At 27.8% G+C, this 21,617-nt stretch overlaps 1 protein-coding gene and 1 long non-coding RNA gene across 2 annotated transcripts; one reads left to right on the forward strand and one right to left on the reverse strand.

Moving 5' to 3' along the window:
• Window positions 1–830: 830 nt before the first annotated feature.
• LOC114940436 (venom allergen 5) lies at window positions 831–20,855 on the forward strand. The gene is made up of 7 exons (XM_029315128.2): window positions 831–1,192; window positions 12,803–12,924; window positions 13,599–13,680; window positions 16,005–16,165; window positions 17,677–17,777; window positions 19,788–19,882; window positions 20,475–20,855. Exons 1-7 carry the CDS (start codon window positions 1,090–1,092, stop codon window positions 20,519–20,521), a joined length of 711 nt encoding a protein of 236 aa, XP_029170961.2. The 5' UTR covers window positions 831–1,089; the 3' UTR covers window positions 20,522–20,855.
• Window positions 9,291–13,346, reverse strand: LOC146723930 (uncharacterized). The gene is made up of 3 exons (XR_014924278.1): window positions 13,225–13,346; window positions 12,761–12,898; window positions 9,291–9,592 (listed from the first exon to the last, which is right to left on the reverse strand). It is a non-coding gene; the product is annotated as an uncharacterized LOC146723930 (long non-coding RNA).
• Window positions 20,856–21,617: the final 762 nt, after the last annotated feature.

Genomic DNA, 21,617 nt, shown 5'->3' on the forward strand with positions numbered 1-21,617 from the left:
CAAGTTGAATCAGACGTTCGAAAACCGATAATCAAAGTTGTACGGCGATTCGCGCTGAGCTTAATTAATGAAAAGTCACTTTTGCAACTTTTACTTATCATTAAGGATACATTTAGTCAGAATCAATGAACCGATCTTTTTTCAACGCTGAGATTCACTCTTTGTAATCCATTTTTTTCATATAACGGCATTAAAATTTGATGGATATATTTGATGCACAAAAAAATGTTTTAAAGTATAAAAAATCTATATTAATATCGAACAAAAAAATCGTATCTATTGAAAATAAAAGATCCCAGAAAAAGCGCAAAAAAAAAAAAAGAAATAAATCTTTAACCAAACTAGTTATTATTTTTTCTCTATACACATTCACTATTAACCGTGTACCGCATGTCAAAATATTTATTGCCAATACTAAAACAGAATAAAGTGTTATTTCCACAAGCACAGTTTCATTCCAGGTTCACATGAGTCACAAAAGTTTAAACTTGTTATTTTTTGCAAAAAAAACTCAGCTCAAGATCCGGCCACAATATCCGGCGCTTTCTCCCTCTCTTCTCTCGCTAAAAACGCTTTATGGATTCGAAATTGTTCAACGATCGCACAATTAAATCCGTCGTCGACAACACAGTTTTTCAGATGACCGAGTTCGGGAGGGGCTTTCAACCTTGAGCACATATGTGCTAAAAATCCAAGCCACTCTGCTCCCGTACGGCGAGTCCCCACCTCGACTCGGTTCATTAACAATTACATAGACACCCATGGCACAGGTGGCACACGATATATAAAGTCACGAGGAATCGACAGGGCCGGCTATTAGTTCGGCTCGTTCCACCGACCGGTTCGCAGGCGGTTTCCGATTCTCTATATCTCCCGGCCAAATCGTAAATCGGCCGATTTAATCGGCCGATTGGCCCAACACGTGCCGGAGTGAACGACTTCGAGTTGTGCTTCGCGTTTCGTTCAGATCGCCACCCAGTTTTCCTCCAGATTTAAAGGGGACCGAGTCCTTTCGATCGCCCCAGGATCGGCACGAGATTCGCGTTCCAAATCAAATCGTAGTTTCGGGAACCCCTGTATAATCTCAGGATGATGCTCGCCGAGAAAAACGTCGATCTTCTCGTCCTAATAATTGTCAAGTGTCTTCTAGTGATACGCTGCGAAACCACGTGTGTAGGAAAAACTATACTGAGTGAGTAGCTCTCTGGACTCTTTTTCGTATCCTGGTAAAACATTTTTTATATATAAGTAATTTTTTATGTATAAATTTTATATATATAAAAGTAATTTTATATATAATTATATAATATTAAATATAATATATAATATAAAATTAAATAATATATATTTTATATATAAAAGTAATTTTTTATATATAATAGAAAATTATATATAGAAATATATAAAATTATACAAATAATCGCAAAATTATATATGAAATATGTCCATACATAATTAGATAAAAGTGCTTTTTATATATAAACCCTTAATTAATATAATTATGTATAAAAAATTGTTTACCGGGATTGGTGAATCAAACTTTTAATGTAGTGTTTCACATGAAAAGAATTTTCTCTTAGAATTTACCCTCAAAATCATGGAAATCGATACAATAAAAAATCAATTGAATATAATCAACAATTGAATATAATATCATAATTTTCAGGGTAAATTCTAAGAGAAAAGTCTCTCCGTGTAAAACACTTTATACATTAAGTTGGATTTTATTGTGGTGGATATATTTTAATGAGAGAAACTCTTATAAAATTCTTCCAATACTCTAATTTTTAGGGTAAATTCTGAGAAAAAATTCTCTCTGTATTAATTAATGAACGAATAGCAATTTCATTCGATTCATCTAACGAAAATGTCGAGAGATAGAAAAAAAGAGATCGAGCGAAGAAGTAAGAATTTTTCAAAGCATTTCATTATATTCGATTCTTAATAATTAAATTAGAAATTACAATTTTATTAACCAAACACTGATTTCAAATAATAACCCGACGACAAATATAATATTTTATTCATACATCCTTAAATTTTGATTCCCAAGAAACTCTCTTCACTATGGCTGCGAAAGAAATATGAAATCCTCCATTTTCCGCCACTCTCTTCAGAGACATCTCATACATATTGACTACAAAGAAATATGCGAGTTAAATTCACCGTTCAAGATCTGAAAGTAAATTTTTAATCTCTGAGATAAGAATTGCGTAATTTATTTCTTACAATTTTTTCTATTATTCCCATAGTATATTTTATTCTTATATTATTTTTGTAAAATATGTATAATATAATATATATAATAAATATATATATATGTATATACATATGTATAATATATTAATATTAATACATTCGATTTATAAGATGTTTGTTGCTAAGTACAGCTAAATTTTTAATGATAGCGTCAATAATTTCAATAGGAACAAAGAGAGAATTAACAGAATTAGCTGTTGTTTTATAATTTCGAAACAAATTTAATCGGCAAAGAACATCAGCATTCATTAATTTTTTGTGTATAACTTGATAATCAATAATTAGCGAGATACGTTTTAACGTAATACGATCTGTGACAGCATAACACAGTTATCATAGAATCAAATAGGGAGTAATGTTTCGAATCGATATATGAAAAGCTTGTCTCTCATTGCAGTTATCGTTTAGTCATGTGTAACTCATTCGAAAATACATAAAATGCTCTGATACGTTTATTTATTATAAGAGATTTAACATGTCGTTCATTAAACTGAGCCGAATAATTCAGCGCACAAAATTCATTATTTATGACGAAAGCGTCTTATGATTCATTTTCATTAATTCCGATATTCACTTCCGTCCATAAATAGAGAAAGAGAGAATAAACGATCCTATATATTTTTATCTAAAAGTCTACATACGCCCCGAAGGAGAAATGCACAGTGCACTTTATTCCGATATTGAGCCGGCACTTCGGACGTGACTCCGAAATGACTTCCAACTTGGCTGCAAACGAGCGTATCCTCCCGTAAGGCTTCGAATAATCCTCCTCACTGAGAAAGTTCAGTCCTCCAGATCCATGCACTCTCGTCCATCAGCCTCCAGACAACATTCATCAGATAAGAACGCGGCGGGATATGAATCGCGCCCGTGCGAATTAATTCTTCTTAGCGACGCGTTTCTTTGCACACCGCGAGAGAGATATGGTTCAACGATTTATAATTAATGAGAGAGAGAGAGAGGACGATATCTCGGGAGAGAAGAGAAAAAAAAATCGCGGCCGAAGGTCCGATCTTTGTGCAGGTTTCGTTAGCGCATCGCCTTGAGCTCGTTCATTCAATATCGCGTGCACGAAAGAGTCAATTGCAAAAACATTCTTCAATGTCGTCAATTTTACGTCGCCAAATTTTCTATTACGTATTTAATTTTTTTTACGTTGAATATAATTGCCATCTTTGATAGGAATTAATTTTCTCGTAAAATATTTGTTAGCCCCTGAAATGTTATAACAAATTATTTTTTTACGTCACCCAAATAATAATAATTAATAAATTTTACGTCGCCAAATTTTCTATTACGTATTTAATTTTTTTTACGTTGAATATAATTGCCATCTTTGCTAGGAATTAATTTTCTCGTAAAATATTTGTTAGTCTCTGAAATGTTATAACAAATTATTTTTTTACATCACCCAAATAATAAATAATAATGTAAATAATAATGAATAATAATAAAAAGTGGAATGTTAACTAATATAGAGTAAATTGCAAAAACATTCTTCAATGTCGCGAAATTTTCTATTACATATTTATTTTTTTTACGTTGAATATGATCATCTTTATTAGAAATTAATTTTTTCGTAAAATCGTAAAATATTTGTTAGCCACCGAAACGTTATAACAAATTATTTTTTTACGTCACCCAAATAATAAATAATAATTGCAAAAAACATTCTTCAATGTCGCAAATTTTCTATTACGTATTTAATTTTTTTTTACATTGAATATAATTGCCATCTTTACTAGGAATTAATTTTCTCGTAAAATATTTGTTAGCCCCTAAAATGTTATAACAAATTATTTTTTTACGTCACCCAAATAATAAATAATAATGAATTATAATAAAAAGTGGAATATTAACTAAATATAGAGTAAATTCCAAAAACATTTTTCGATGTTGCAAATTACAAATTAATTTTTTTTTTATACGCTAAATGTAATTATTATCTTTACTAAGAATTAATTTTCTCGTGAAATTGTAAAACATCTGTTAGCCGCTGAAATGTTGTAACAAATTATTTGAAACGGATATTTTTTAACGTCATCCAAATAATAAATAATTAAAAAAGTGAAATATTAACTAATATATTAAATTGCACAGAGAAAATTTATCAAAGAAAATGTGTATTAATTATATGTTTGCGTATAATTACGTGAAAAATTGGGAAGCGTGAATAAATGTTTAAATCAGATTAAATAATGTTATTAAGGTAAATTAAGCTATAATAATGACTTTATATTTTAAAAACACGATGCCATATAATTAAAGAAGCATTAAATTGAAAACAACAATACGTTTCACCACTTACTTATGACTTCTTCAGTTGTATACATATAAATTTGTAATATTCTTGTTAAATTCTTAATTTGTAATATGTTGTTACATGATGATTAATCTTGATGATGCACTGAGAAAAAAATGCTGTTGATTCAATTAAACGTCACGGGCTGCCACAAACATATGCAGTTGATTAATCAATATATCAGTATCAGTAACAAAAACATAACATCCTGTTTTTTAAATATAAAGTCCTTATTATAGCTCGAGAAAAGCCTATTAATTTACCTTAATATTGTGTTCCTCAAACAAGCTTATTTTTAAATAATTAATATTTTAAATAATACTGTTTGCAGTCTTTGGGCTCAGCTATTAATCTAATATTCCTACTGAAAAGCGTGATATTTTCACGAAAAAAATGCGTCTGCGAGTGAAGCGGTTACATTTTCCAAAATGTAAAAACCTGAAATTAAATAAAAAATATTTCTTTAAATATTTTAAAAAAACATGTCACTTGCGTAAAAATCGTAAAATCTCTCTCTAAAATATAACCGAACAAATTCATTAATTAATACGTCATCGTAATAACACCCTATATACATACATACATATACCGTACAAAGTTAATTTTTTTTTTCGCCGAGAGAAACGCGTCTAAAAAGTCGACAAACAGAATTAGCAATTAAAGTTTAAGCAGAAAGATAGCCGATCGAGGTATTTATTTTAGCTCGCCGCGGATCCATTCCCACGAAAATTCCGAGTTAGTTCGGAGAGTTAAACTGCTCGCTCTATACGAGGTGGAATGGAATTAGCAGGTGTCGGGCCAGAATTGCATCGTTACGCTCGGTACCAAGCCTATCTCATTTCCGGAGCAAAAAGAAACTGACACAACATTTTCCCGTCATAGCGGGACGGCCGTCAACCGAGCACAGGAGCGGATGTCATCCGAGTTTGTTTCGCCTTTTCAATGGCTAAACGAACGAGCGGACGATACGTCAACTCGAATGACGATTAATTGGCGTGCGTCGAGAGGAGAACTTGCTTCGTTGTCGCCGACAATGTTCGTCTCATGTTCCGTTAATGATCTGCGCTCGTTATCCAACTGTTGCAAACAGCGCGATTCTTGTATTGTAAAAATAAATAAATTAGTTGGAAAATAATTGCGAGAGAGAGAGAGAGAAGCGTCCCGATGTAGCTTATTTTTTATTTTTATTATTATAATTTGATGCACTTTTTATTTTCCCTTATTTTAGACTCAAAGTTGACAAACAAGAGTATTCGTTATTTGCTAACTTGTATTAAAACATTTTTTTCCTGCAATTTTTCGATGAGTCGCGTGAAAAATGACGGTCGATTTTATGTCCTAAATGTTTTTAGGTTCTTAACAGTTATTTTTATTGTTTTCATTTTTGTACTCGTTGCTTATCTTAAAATTTGGTACGGTTATTATTTATTCAACTTCGGTTCGTTACTGACGTTTATGATTAATAACACTGAAAATGTAGTCCAACAAAGAGATAAAATTGTACGTTCATTATACATATGATTTGAATAGCTTTGAATTAAAATAAAATTTATACGCTCCAATTATCCTGCGCCGGCTCTTATTTACCGTTTCTTAATTTAATTTTGTGATTATATTCTTGAGAGACGTTACGTTCATATTAAAGTTGCATTTTCTTAGCAAAAATATCAAAAAAGTTATTTATTATGACCTATTTTCCATCACGTACTTCTGCATACTTAATTTTTTTGCTTTTTTTTTCTCGATTACTTATCGCGGTTAAAAAAATATTGATACTTCGACATTTTTTAAAAGAAAATTATGGCAAATATAAAAGTTAATATTTCATTAATCATCTTTATTCGAAATATATTTTGCAAGATAAAATTCTGAGTGTGTGTAAGATTTGCACTTTAAATATAAGGGACGCTTCTGAAATATATCACATTTAATGACTTTTTATTTTTCTACTTTTTTATAATTAATTGATTTGATTTTGAATATTTTTCATTCTCTAAAAATCTCAAAAAATTCAAACTTTTATCTATTAAATAATCTAATAACAGCTAAACTATAAAAAATTATTGAGGATTATACCTTCATAACATATACAACAAAATCATTAGGAATCTCTTAAAAAGAACAGAGTGATACGTAAAAAAGTGAAATGTATATTTCAGTAACTAGAAGCGTCTAATTTAAAATGCAAATTGCTTGGAATTTCATCCGCAAGATATATCTCTAAATAATGATTGCAGTGAGATGTTTTATGAATATTTACCTTTTATGAATATTTATCAAAACCGTCTTTAAATTACCCAATAAATCTGCCATTAAAAGGACAACCGTTAGTTTTAGAACGCCCTGTTTAACCAAATTTTTCCTATATTTCTGTGTTAGATTTCCTATAAAAATTCCTTTATTTTTCCCTTCTCTTTTAATAGCTTTTCTACAATTCAACTATTTGCTTTTCATTTTCTATTTATTTTTTCATCTCCTCTTCTTTTTTACTGTTCTGTCGTAATATAAACGAATGTGTGTAATGTTACATGTATATTAATTTCCTTTATTCTAAAATCACATCAAGACCAAGCATTGCCTCTATTTCAAGATTTTTTCGCAAGTTCCATTTTTATTTTAATGACCAGAATGAAAATGTTGATAAATATTTATAAATTATGCGCTCTTGCCTTTTCATTCTGCACAGTCACGTAGCAAATGTAAAGTACTATAATAATAGCGAGAAGTTTTTTAGATTAGAGGAAAAACAGCTGACTTATATAAAATAAAGGAAAAAATGCAGAATAAAATTTTAAAAAATATTTTTAAAAAATATTTTTAAATATATTATATAAACCTTATTCCTATTCTATATTATTATATTCTTATTATTAATAATTTTAATGTCAATAACTTTAGTAATTTTTCCCATGTTGGTTTCCACTTTTTAAAAATGAGAAAAATAGGAAATGCTAAAAACAATAAATTTATTTGGGTCTCGTGCTAAAAAAAAAGAAAAAGTTAATTATTAAATAAATACATATTTATTTCAATACAGTCTCATAAATCATTTATTTGAAACAAATAAATATTTATCTGTTTTGAAAAGGATTTTCTTATATCAAATAAATATTTTTTCACATTAAATAAATATTATTAGTTTCAAATAAATGATTCATTTGGCAGTATTGAAATAAATACTTGTTCGAATTAAATGCATTTTTTTTCAAGTGCATATATTAATGAAATCAAATGTCTAAGTGACCTAATCATGGGTCTAATAATAAATACGTATCAATCTCTCGGGATAACTGTACTTTTCTCGCAAACGTCTAGAGGCGAATTCTTCGAAGAAAGCTGTATTTTTTAGTCACGCGGACGAAGAAACTATTCCATTCGGTCCGAAACACAGATCAATTTCGGAAATAAATTGGTGGGCACCTCCTCGCGTGAGAAAGATTATTCAACATTCGGCATAGTCGCTTTGCCAGAAATAGCACGAGAAATACCCCGTACGACTACCGTAAATTCAAATCGGTGATCATTATCGAGAGTACCTTGAATACGGGCTACATTTACGGAAAATCTGTATGTTAATAAGATTGTCTGGTTTAAAAATATAGTTGACGATCTATCAAGCGCGTAACAGTAAAGTGTAGGTTCTCAACTTGATAGCCTATCGATTTAAGATCGCTTTAGACTTAAATACTTTGTAATTCTTTGCGCAATTTTGCCGCATATTTCATATTCATTTATTCATTTTTACGCTAAAGTATATTTTATAATATATTATTATTATGTATAGCTTATTTAGTGTTTTTCTCTAATATAAAAAATTTTAAAAATTAATTCAACTTTTAAAAAGTCAAATCTGTAATTAATTTATAATTGATGCAAAGAATTTCGATGCAGAATTATCTCAAGTAATTTCTTGAATACGCATTGTATAATAAATAAAATTTGTCACGGAGCGAATAAAAAAATAACCATAAGCAAAATATTAATAAAGAAAAAAATCTTGTGTTATCTCTAATATAAAAAACAAATAAAAAATATTAATTAAACAATAAAAAATCTAAATCTGTAGAAGCTAATTTATAATTCTGATGCAAAGAATTTCGATGCAGAATTATCTCAAGTAATTTCTTGATCACGCATTGTATAATAAATAAAACTTGTCACCGAGCGAATAAAAAAATAACCATAAGCAAAATCTTGTATATTATCTCTAATATAAAAAACAAAAAAAAAATATTAATTAAACAATAAAAAAATCTAAATCTGTAGAAGCTAATTTATAATTCTGATGCAAAGAATTTCGATGCAGAATTATCTCAAGTAATTTCTTGATCACGCATTGTATAATAAATAAAACTTGTCACCGAGCGAATAAAAAAATAACCATAAGCAAAATCTTGTATATTATCTCTAATATAAAAAACAAAAAAAAAATATTAATTAAACAATAAAAAAATCTAAATCTGTAGAAGCTAATTTATAATTCTGATGCAAAGAATTTCGATCCAGAATTATCTCAAGTAATCTCTTATAAAAACACATTGTACAAGAGATAAAACTCGTGACCGAGCGAGTAAAAAAAATAGTCGAAGATAAAATATGAATAAAAGAAAAAAAACGTCGACTATATCGCGCAAGAATGAATCTTAAAGACGTGCCGAAACATAATGAGCGTCTCTCCGATAGACGTCTTGCGAGTCGCTTAAGCAAACTTCGCACAAGCCAGAGTCGACAGCGACGTCCACTTACCTCATTAAGCCACCCTCGGACCTCGGAGGAGACCGCGATGGACCGCACCCGGGGAGGATGAGCGAAGGGGAGTCTCGTAAGATAGATTGAAAATACCCGGAGGATGTGGTAGCCAGGTGACCGGTGATCCCTTGTGCAGATAGTAATTAACTTGCGCGAAGCTTTTGCCGACGCTGGCTGCGCCAGAGACCGTCGGTCGAATTACTGATGCAAAACTTGCGACCTCTCGGCACCTCGTCTATTTCACAAAGGCCGCGCAATTAGTCGCCTTTCTCGTTCTTCTCCCTGTGATCAAGCGTAGAGAAAAATGATTAAAACCGCGTAGCAGCTACCGCGCGGAATATTGCGGATTTTTGCGAAATGACTTTACCAGCAACCACGCTTTGAGGTCAAATAAATTGATAATTCAGTTAACTCCTGGCCTCTTATAATGACGAAACTCGATTTATTTTATATTCATCTTCAAATGTCAAATATCAATTGTCAATTTGTGTGTGTAAAGAAAAGGAATACTATAATTATAATTTTTTATGAAAAAAAAAACATCGTGGAAAATTTATCTCATTCTCAAAATTTAATAAATTTTTTTCTGACGTTTCAAATATTTTTAAATACAAAATTTAGAATTTTTAGTACTGAATAGATCTATACAAAAATTACTACATATTTATATAAAAAAATAAACAATAGGAAAATAATAGAAATACATTGAGATCCCATCCATATATATGTAATTTAAAAATTTATGGCAATTATCTCTATTGCGCCAGAAAATGCTTTGAAGTAAATTAAATGATAATTCAGTTAACTCCTGCTTCTTATAATGACGAAACTCGATTTATTTTATATTCATCTTCAAATGTCAAATATCAATTGTCAATTTGTGTGTGTAAAGAAAAGGAATACTATAATTGTAATTTTTTATGAAAAAAAAAAACATCGTGGAAAATTTATCTCATTCTCAAAATTTAATAAATTTTTTTCTGACGTTTCAAATATTTTTAAATACAAAATTTAGAATTTTTAGTACTGAATAGATCTATACAAAATGACTACATATTTATATAAAAAATAAACAATAGGAAAATAATAGAAATACATTGAGATCCCATCCATATATATGTAATTTAAAAATTTATGGCAATTATCTCTATTGCGCCAGAAAATGCTTTGAAGTAAATTAAATGATAATTCAGTTAACTCCTGCTTCTTATAATGACGAAACTCGATTTATTTTATATTCGTCTTCAAATGTCAAATGTCAATAGATCTATACAAAAATGACTACATATTTATATAAAAAATAAACAATAGGAAAATAATAGAAATACATTGAGATCCCATCCATATATATGTAATTTAAAAATTTATGGCAATTATCTCTATTGCGCCAGAAAATGCTTTGAAGTAAATTAAATGATAATTCAGTTAACTCCTGCTTCTTATAATGACGAAACTCGATTTATTTTATATTCGTCTTCAAATGTCAAATGTCAAATATCAATTGTCAATTTGTATCTATAAAGAAAAGGAATACTTATTATAATTTTTTATGAAAAAAAAACATCGTGGAAAATTTATTTCATTCTCAAAATTAAATAAATTTTTTTCTAACGTTTGAAATATTTTTAAATACAAAATTTAGAATTTTTAGTACTGAATAGATCTATACAAAAATTACTACATATTTATATAAAAAATAAACAATAGGAAAATAATAGAAATACATTGAGATCCCATGCATATATATTTAATTTAAAAATTTATGGCAATTATCTCTATTGCGCCAGAAAATGCTTTGAGGTAAAATAAATGATAATTCAGTTAACTCCTGCCTCTTATAACGATAAAATTCGATTTATTTTATATTCATTTTAATGCCAAATTATCAATTGGTCAATTATCAATATTTGTGTATGTAAAGAAAAAGCAACATTAATCGGAATACTTATTATAATTTTTGTGAAAAGAAAACGTCACGTAAAAATCTCGTTCTCAAAATTTATTTTAAAATTTGAAATATTTTTAAATAAAAGATTTAGAATTTTTAGTAATACTATATAAATAGAAATAGATCTATACAAAAATGGGTACATATTTATGTAAAATAATAAAATAAAAACTTGAGTTAAACGATAGAAAATAATAGAAAAACACTAAAATCCCACGTGCATATATATAATTAAAAATTTTATGGTAATTGCCTCTATATTCTATAAAAGAATAAAATTGCCGAGAGATCAGAATCAGGGAGGACACAATTTATTTAAAAATGCTCGTACATATATGCATATACATATATTAACATGATTAAAAAAATGTGTCAGATAGATTCAGTATTGAAAGAGTTAACTGTTACAGCAGAAATTTAATTTTATTATGTAAATTAGATAAATGTATAAAAAGAGAGAAATATTATATAATTAAGTAATTTATACACCGACAAATTTAAATTATACTTAGCTGTGTCAATATAAAATAAATAAAAGAACACTATATCGATGCTTAAAAAAATAAAAAATAAAATTTTTACAAATCATTCTGTCAGTCGAAAAAAATGACGAATTCAATTATCTGTAAATAATTGCGACCAAGTTCGATTTAGATATTCTAAAACGTGTGCATTTTCTCGAAGACATTCTCAGACACTTTCGCAGTTTCTTCCTAATTATAGATTGTTAGGAATGAACTAGTACCAGAAACGATCGTCTGGAAGCGACACAAAGTGCGGGAACAAAAGGACTACGATCACTTCCATTTCAATGAGAAGTGAAACTTGCGGAACGGAAATTCTTCATCCGCCAAATGAAAGACAAGAGGAACATCGCTAAACCAACTTTCATAGAAAGTTTTTTGGGAAGCTGCGCAATCTGCGGCTTGCAAAGAACAGTTTGCAAAGAACCGAAAAAGAAAGAAGAGCGGAGAAAAATCCGAAAGAAGGCATATAAAAGTTTCTAGTGCCATAAGAGATTGTCTAAGATAAGAAGTGAAATCAAGTGATATCTCGTTCGCGGATTCTCTTCCGCAACTCTATCTCGATGTTATAAGCACTCTTTATAAGCTGAAAATGCGGTACTGCAATTTTACAATTTATTAAAGATTTTAAGTATAATCTTGATACAGAATAGTCAAAACATTTTTTCAAATAAGTAAATCAATTATATTTTATTTAAAAAAAAATATATATATATATATTAATATTTAATATATTCAACTTATATTTTTTATATATAAAATTTATTATTTATTAATTTATATATATATATATATAAATCAATTATATTTTATTTTTAAAAAATATATATATTTTAATATTTAATATATTCAAATTTATATTTTTTATATATAAAATTTATTATTTATTAATTTATATATATATATATATATATATGTATATATAAATTTACTATATTTTATATATTTTTTTATATATGTATATTTGTGTGTACATACATATTTGGAAAGCAGCAGCTGAAGAAACATATCATCTTATAGGATCCGGTGGTATATCGTGCGAAGAGAAACAGATTATCCTGAACGAACACAATCGATTGAGGCAACTAGTGGCACTGGGACACATACATGGTCAACCTGGAGCAGAAAATATGATGGAAATGGTAAGTCTTTATATTTTTTAAAGATTTTTAAAAATTTTAAAAGAAATACTTTTTCGAGCGATTTAATATAATAAATATATCACACATATAGATATACATATTTGTAGTATTTTTAAAAAAGATTAAAAGTAGATATAATTACATTTATTCACAACAAGTTGAGTAAGAGAAAGAACCACTTAATAAACTCAAGAAATATCAAGTTTGTCTGAATTAAAAGCAATTCTCGATTTTAATAAAGCAAATAATTTGCTTCCTCTTATTTATCGCATGCAATATGAAGAGAAAAGATTATCTTACAGTTTTCGCTCCAATAATATTTACAAAAGCGATGCGTATAATAATCAAGTTTATGTCGAGAAAACCGATTGCAAATTTGCTAAAAAAAATCTCTACAACAATTCAGTAATTTCCGAGGTGTATCGCACAGGTATAATAGGCAAATTTATGACGAAAACTTCATTTTCCAGCATGATGAGAACGTTCTCTTATCTCGCGGCATATTTATTATTTGCAAAAAAACGCACTCTCGCACAATGTGCACACTAATTTACCCGATAAGCCACATGACGAATTAACCAAAGTTGAAGTGAGTTTTACAACTTTGTAATATCCGCAGACGTATCGCGCTGCTGCGATTAATTCGACGTGTAGGTTACTAATTGCTGTTACAGATATGGGACGACGAACTTGCCGCGATAGCACAAAGATGGGCGGATCGTTGTGCCGAGTCGCATGACAGCCTAAAAAATGTCCGTAAGTTCGATTTTATTAGCGATCATATATTTGCATATTCGCGAAATGACATTATAATATTCCTAGTACATTATATCACAAGAACAACATCCAAAATTTCACAATATCGGAAAAATAGCATATATTATATAACCCTTGTAATAATAAAAATTATAAAAAATATAAAATAGATATAATTATACATAAAAAATAATATTAGCAAATACAATAAATTAATATAAATTTTATTAATATAATAAAACTTTTTTTTAGGAATTTTAAGGAATTATATATATATAGTTATATAAATTCTTATTATTTATCTTATTATAAATTCTTATTAATTCTTATTCTTATTATAATATTATAAATAAAAAAATATAAAATAACAATATAAATAATATCATCAATAAATTCAAATAATATATAATATATATAAAAAATATATATACCATAGATTGATTAACAAAGTAAATTAAAATATGTAAAAGTTATAATCAACTGCTACCTCTTTTTTTTACTGGAATAAAAAAATTAGTATCTTAGAATTGAAAGTTATTTAGCTTTTTTAGAAGTTTTTAAACCTCAAAAGTTACAAAATTTGAGCTAGCATGTGAGTTACGTAGAAAAGAACATTTATTTTTATTTTTAGGGAAGAGCTGATTTTATATACGTTCACTCAGTTCGCTCTGAAAGATAAGAATATCGAATTCCGCTTAGCAGCAGAATTAGGTGCTTTTTCTGAGCTTTTAAATCGATACGGTTTGAATTTTTAAGCTCTATCTCTTAAAAGCAAAGCAGCACTTAAATTATTCGAAAGAAAGTATAAAATAAAATGAAGACTTCCTATCCATACATTATACGTATAATTTCTAAGAATATTCTGACTTTGACATTGCAGAAGATATCCTTACTCTTTTTTCGGCACAAGAATAATTATATTTCAGACTATATTAAAGACTATATTTAAAAGTGCAATAAATTTTCCATTTATCGACTATGATGTTTTCTTTCTTTATGAATGCATTATAAAAATTACAAATTTATTACATATAGTTCTTTTTTGTGTAATAAACATGATATTTCCGCGCAAAGTTTACTAAAAAATTACAATATACGTGTATTTTACGAATTCATATAGAGATTGAAACATTTCGTCTCTTCCTCTCATTCTTAAAAAGGAGAATACATTTTTTTCTAAATAACGAGCTCAAAATTGTTGACTTACAAGATTCGTAAGTTTATAAAATGCTTAATTCTAAGATATTAATTTTTTTTATTCCATCTTAAAGAGTGGAAGATCAGATAAATAGATTAAAATGTGTAAGTAATAATATATTTACAATATTTAAATATTATTAATATTTGTTAATATCGAAGCAATGGCAAGTATATAAACTTTTAATTACTTTTAATAACTTTTATCAAAAATTTGCCCTAAATTTATTTGTAAAACAGTAATTAAATAACAATGTTATAATAGTATAAATGTCAATTACAACTATATATATAATTGAATTATTAAAAAATAAAAATGCACAAATACATTTGACATGCCATTTTAAAAGTGGAAATGTCACGAGTAATCCCAATAAAACTCATGCAAATTATAACAACGTTTATATCACAAGAAGTCGTAGTTACAAATCGTATTACGTTGATTTTATTGAATGTCTCATAATTCACGTGCCCTCATAAACAGCAGCTCGCTGCTTGATTAAGCTTTTAAAGTATCCTCCAGCCCCGATATCTCTTTTATCTTTTATCATTCCACGTGAGTAATATTGTAATTTTTCTTTCGAGAGAGAATGCTTGAAAAAGATAAAGTCTATCACCACCGTATGTACATTTTATACATCAGCGTTAATGCAAGAGCTTCTTTTATTTAAACGAATTGCGACAATATGAAATATCAAGAGTTAAACCGTTGGAAAGGTTATTACACAATTATTAAAAGAAAAATAAAATTCTTGAACGATAATCGATTTATCGAAACGGACAAAGTAAAATTAATGCTTGTGAAATAATGCTATTAAAATCTTTTGGCTCTTTAATGCTTTTAGAATTTATATTGTTGTATGCGTATCTTTCTCTAAAAACAAATATTATAGAAAATTTTCAATAAATCTCTCAACAAAATTGACAGAAATAGTTTTTTTCTCGATAAAAGTATACAAATATTCTGGATCTGATAAAAATATAAAAACTATCATTTGAAAAAAATTTGTTTGATTTTCGCCTCGCTTCTCTGTTGGCGGAACGTAACGTTTCGAAAAAAATGTAATGCATTTTTTGTCTGAGGTTTACAAGAGGATTCATGATTGATCACAGCATTTAATTCGCAGGTAGATTTGCAGTAGGACAGAACATAGCTCGTACATGGACAACTAGATCCCCGGGACCTTACGATGACGAGCCGAATTGGAGGAGACAAATTGTTAATTGGTTCAACGAGGTGCAATACTATCACTCCGGTTATAGCAAAACGACCGCCCACTACACACAGGTCTGTCATATACTGGAAAAAATATGTAAAATTACATTAAAAATATGAAAAATTACATAAATAATAATTGCACAATAAATTATGAAAATGTATATATATATATATATATTTCCATTATTTATCGTATTATTTTACACTTATAATTTATGTAATTTTACATATTTTTATGTAATATATTACATATATTGTAATATATTACACTTATTATTTATGTAATTTTACAAATTTTTATGTAATATATTACATATATTGTAATATATTACACTTATTATTTATGTAATTTTACATATTTTTATGTAATATGTTACATACTTTTGTTTTGCAATACCTACGTAGAAGTTAAAATCGGAAAATATCAGAAAATTTAAAAATTCATATTTTCTGTCTACGCATCAAACTGATTCATGATGTAAAAAAAAATCTTTACTTGGAAAAAAATTTTTATTAGTACAGTAAAATTCACCATTATTTTATAACGATATGTAAACGACTGAACTTTTTACTGTCGTAATCAATTATTCGAAATTACAGTAAGATTTGATTTTTTTGTAAAAATAAAAAAATCTTGCCGGAGAAATTAATAAAAATTCAAATTTGCCGTTAAAGTAAAATAATATATTCTTAATAAATATTTTTTGCGAAATTATTGCTGCTTTAATAACGGAATAAAAATTAATTGATTTTTGTAACGAAATAATATTTGCAAATTCAACAAAACGATTTTCAGCAAAGTTATTTTTAATTAATAAATTTTTTTACTATACGCATAAAAACTGACAAGATTTGCAATAACAAATTAATATAATATAGCAACTATGATCTGAATTTTTTTTCTTCTTAGATAGTCGAACCGTAAAGTAGATTAAAGATGATTGATTTTATTCGTAGGTCAGTTTCAAAATAAGTTTAAAAAAAATAAACGCAATTTATAGACCTGATCGGTCTCCGAACTGCAATTAATTCTTATTTTATGAACTTGTGCTGTTGTTTTATATGAATTTTCATGAGACGTCATTTGCGTAAGAACTTTTTAACGACGAGTTCGTCTTCCGGAAAAAGCTTGTTTCATTAATCATACTACAGAATATTTTTCATATTATTAAAAACGCGTAGAAGAGAGAAATACTCAAATTTAACTTAATTTATTTTAACAAAAAACAAAACATTTTATTATATATTTTTAAAAACTTCTAAAAAATACTTCCAATCGATTATATAAGAACTGTTGACCGCGATCTTTTTTGTCAAAGAAAATGAAACTCTGTGCACAAAAATTAGCCAAAGAAAGTGTTATCAAAACACTCAAAGATACACTCAACTTTTGCTCTTGTGATACTGAACTTTTTTTCAAAACTTTACAATGAAACACACCTCTCTGTGGCAAACCGCCTGTATCAAATCTCTCAAGACAGGGTATTCAAAGTAATCAAAGCGCGGATTCTTTTCGTGTTCGCGTGCGCGAGCAATTTACAAGTCCTTAAACGGCAGGAAACATTCTGAATTAATTCCAGTTGGTGTGGAGCGACACTTTCCTGCTGGGATGTGGATATTCGTTTTACTACGATCCTGCTCGCGGATATACCAAGAATTACGTATGCAACTACGGACCAACGTAAGAATCCTATTTCAAAATACTAGCTCCTTTTCTTCCCTTTCCCGTTTTTGTTTTAATATTAAAATATGGAAATGGTATCAAGGCATATTACAGGACTAGATTTTTATTAAACAAAAAAATTATTCAGGAGACTCTTTATAATTTCAGAACACTTTCTTTGTAAACGCGGATGACGCTTCGATGTATCAAAAAAATACAGTACCCTCTATAAGTTTGGAAACACCTTACATTTGACAGTTAAACAATCGTACGGCAGCGATTTGTGTAGATTTTTTGTATCAAGAAATCGTAAAATATTTTAATGACATTTTTATTTATGACAGATCGCTGCCATGCGGTTGTTTAACTGTCAAATGTAAAATGTTTCCAAACTTGTGAAGGGTGTATGCAATAAATAACAAATGTCCATTTATAAGACTGTTTTTTGTTATTACAATTAATAATATTTCAAATAATATACTGATAAAAAATATCCCATTAAGTTTATTCTTGCATGTTACGAATATCTAATTAAAGAATATTTCTCTCTTTAGAGAGTTTTTCTCTTAAATTAAGAAGATCCTTTTGACAGATCTGTGCAGACTTTTTGTATAAATAAATCATAAAATAAACATAAAATATTTAAATGTGACATTTTTATTTATAACAGATTTTAATTGTAAAGTGTAAGGTGTTTCCAAACTTATGGAGGGTATTGTAACTCTACGGGTTTTTTTCAAATGATTAACTTTATATATTGGAAAAACAGAGAAAGGTGTAAAAAAGAAAAAAAGAGAAAAGAAAAAATTTGTATAACAGCATTCCAGTTAAATCAATTGGAATGACATATTTTTGAACATTCACGAAAAATACAAAAAAACGAATATCAAGATTATTTCAATCGATAAAATTCAAACTTTTTATTTCTCAGATTTTGTTTTAATTTTGAATATAATTAATAATTTAAATTCTGCGAATTGTTACGGAAATTACTAAAGCCATTCTTTTTAATTGCATAACAGCAAAAACCAAATTCGATTTACTCTAAGATAAAAATATTAGTAATTCCCTTTTTTAAAGTACGATTAAAACAAAAAAAGAGGAAATTAAGAACGATAAAGACAATCGAAAATTAATATAAATCAAAGCAACAAATAACGATAAGAATAATGTATTTAAAAAATGAAATAATTAACAAAGTGCAAATATTCAGTAAAAGATGTAAAATCAAAATTCTGGGTAACTATCAAATGCAAATCAAAAATTCTATTCAGCACATCTGTTACAATTACAACTTCCCTTGGAAATTTTCTTTTTCAAGATTTCTTTTCCAAGATAGGAAAATAGAGTTAGAAATTCTGCTCGCTGCTTAACCGAGCAGCAACAACTATACTGAATTTTAAACAATTCACAGCCTTAACATGCACTAGAACCAGACAATGACGTGTACTAAAAATCGATAATCGAACAGTTTCGTGTCGTGTAAATAAAATAAGCGTGCTCTACAAAAGCGAATAATAGAACTCTGGATGTAGTTTGATTACACAAATAATTAATAATTCTATCATCGATTTAAGCGATTTGTTAATGAAGTAAATCGAGTTTGGCCATCCATTTTTTAAACACTCTTGTATATTATATATATATATATATATTTTTTTTTAGTAGGTCATCTCATTTATATCATTCAATCTAAATTATATTGTAAATGTCAAATAAACGCTTTAAAAGATGCACGGAGAGAATTTACCCTGAAAAATCATGATAATCGTGAGACAAAATTTAAATATATACATAATAAATTTTCTCTTATGTACATAATAAAATTAATCAAACATATTTTATATCTTATCGTAAAAATATTAATCAGAGAAATTCTTGTAAAATTGTTCCAATAGCGTATTATCCCATGATTACCATTTCAGGGTAATTTCTAAGAGAAAAGTCTCTCTGTGACAAGGAGAAATCTTTTTCTCGATGCACAAAGAATCGTATGATAAAAAATCATTGTCTTAATTATTGTTATAGCGGAAATGTAATTGGTGTTCAACCTTACCAATTGGGTCAACCTGCATGCGGCGATTACGGAATGTCCTACAGCAACAGATACGCTGGATTATGTTGTCAGTCTCATAACTATGAACATATATAATAATAGCATTACATAATATAATCTCGACATATTATTACATTTTGATTTATTTGATATAATTAAATGCAATTTTGTCTCTGATTTTCTATATACCGAAAAAAATTGTTAACTTGACTAAATCTTTCTAAAACTAAATAATCATATTTTGTTAATTAAACATATAAAAATATTTTAATTAAATATAGCATATTAAATCTAACAAAGATGTATTCGATTTAAATACTAATCAAGTTAACAATTTTTTTCAGTATAAAATAATTTTTATATAGGATTTTGATTTCTCTATAAAAAAATGTGTGAAATTAATATTCATTTATTTTACTAATTAATACTGACGTATTTTTCATCCAGATATGGATGGATATAATCAATGAAATTTTCTAATTATTTTTATTTAAAAATAGATTCAGTTTAGTATCCAGAATAGTAGTTTTTTTTTTTATTATTAAAAAAATGTATACTGTGTATACAAAAATCTCTTCCGTATTTTATTCAAATTTCTTTCACGCTCATTTTTTGACAAGCACACACATATATGTTAATGAACATTAATGTAATTACAGCTCGTGGAAATTATTATCATCTCGGAGCTCTATGTGTACATGGCTAATATTATTAAACACATGGATATTTATGAAGAACATCACCTCAGATTCCAAAATATGCCGAATACGGACTACTTGTTTGCATTATCTCTTCTCAAAGCTGCAGGAAAATAAACAATTACGGTGGCGAATAGTTCTAACTAAAACATATAATAAACTAAAACAGTCAGTTGCTATTACGCAGATAATAATTAACAAAAGTTTCGTCGCAATTAAAAAACAGTTGATTCGCTTATGCGTGATATCTCAATTTATTATACACGACAATGAAGCGAATTATGCTTATTACCATGTAAATATGTGTCTACGAAATAATAAATATTGAATTAGTCAAATGTAGTCGAGACCGCCGAGAATGGAATTTTGCTGAAGAAATTTCTTTCGCAAACTGGCCGAAAATCCCTAAGCAAAATTTGTATTCATGTTGAAGAAGAAAACGCCAACGAGAAGGCAAATCACGACATAAAAATATTTTATTTCTTAAAATTAAAAGATAAGCAAATTATTTGAAATTTTTTGATATTCAATATCCAAAGCAAATTATTCAATGTTTCAAAAACAAATGAATTAAAGATAAATTGTTGCATAAAAATATAATTGAACATCAAGTCTATTCTAAATTCCAATAACTTGTGTTATCTTTCTTTATGTTTGCAAATGCACACACTATAATATAAAGCACGCTTAAAGTATTAAATCAAACGTATAACTATCTTATATTAAAATATTTTCATTAAAGAATTATATTGAAAAGACATCTCCCACTTGAGATATAAAAGTCTCTCTTTCTCGATTTATATTTTAGTTCAATTCATCTAGTCTGTGTTTGTAGTCCATAGAAATTATAGTAATTAAGATAAGATAAAATAATAAATGTCGTCAAATTTTACATTAAACCCCGCTATTTTACTCTCTTTATTAAACTAATACAGATAATTTTTACTTGTAAAAAATGCATGTACTTGTATAAATTATGTAAACACTTGAATATATGTAATATTCAATAATGATTATTTTGACTATAGTTGTTGTACATGTGCATGTACATAAAAGTAATAGTTAACAATAAAGATTTTATGATGTATAATTTACAGATTTCTT

This window comes from Nylanderia fulva, unplaced genomic scaffold, assembly GCF_048542155.1.
Source record: "Nylanderia fulva isolate GAGA-0341 unplaced genomic scaffold, ASM4854215v1 Scaffold16, whole genome shotgun sequence".
NCBI lineage: Eukaryota > Metazoa > Arthropoda > Insecta > Hymenoptera > Formicidae > Nylanderia > Nylanderia fulva.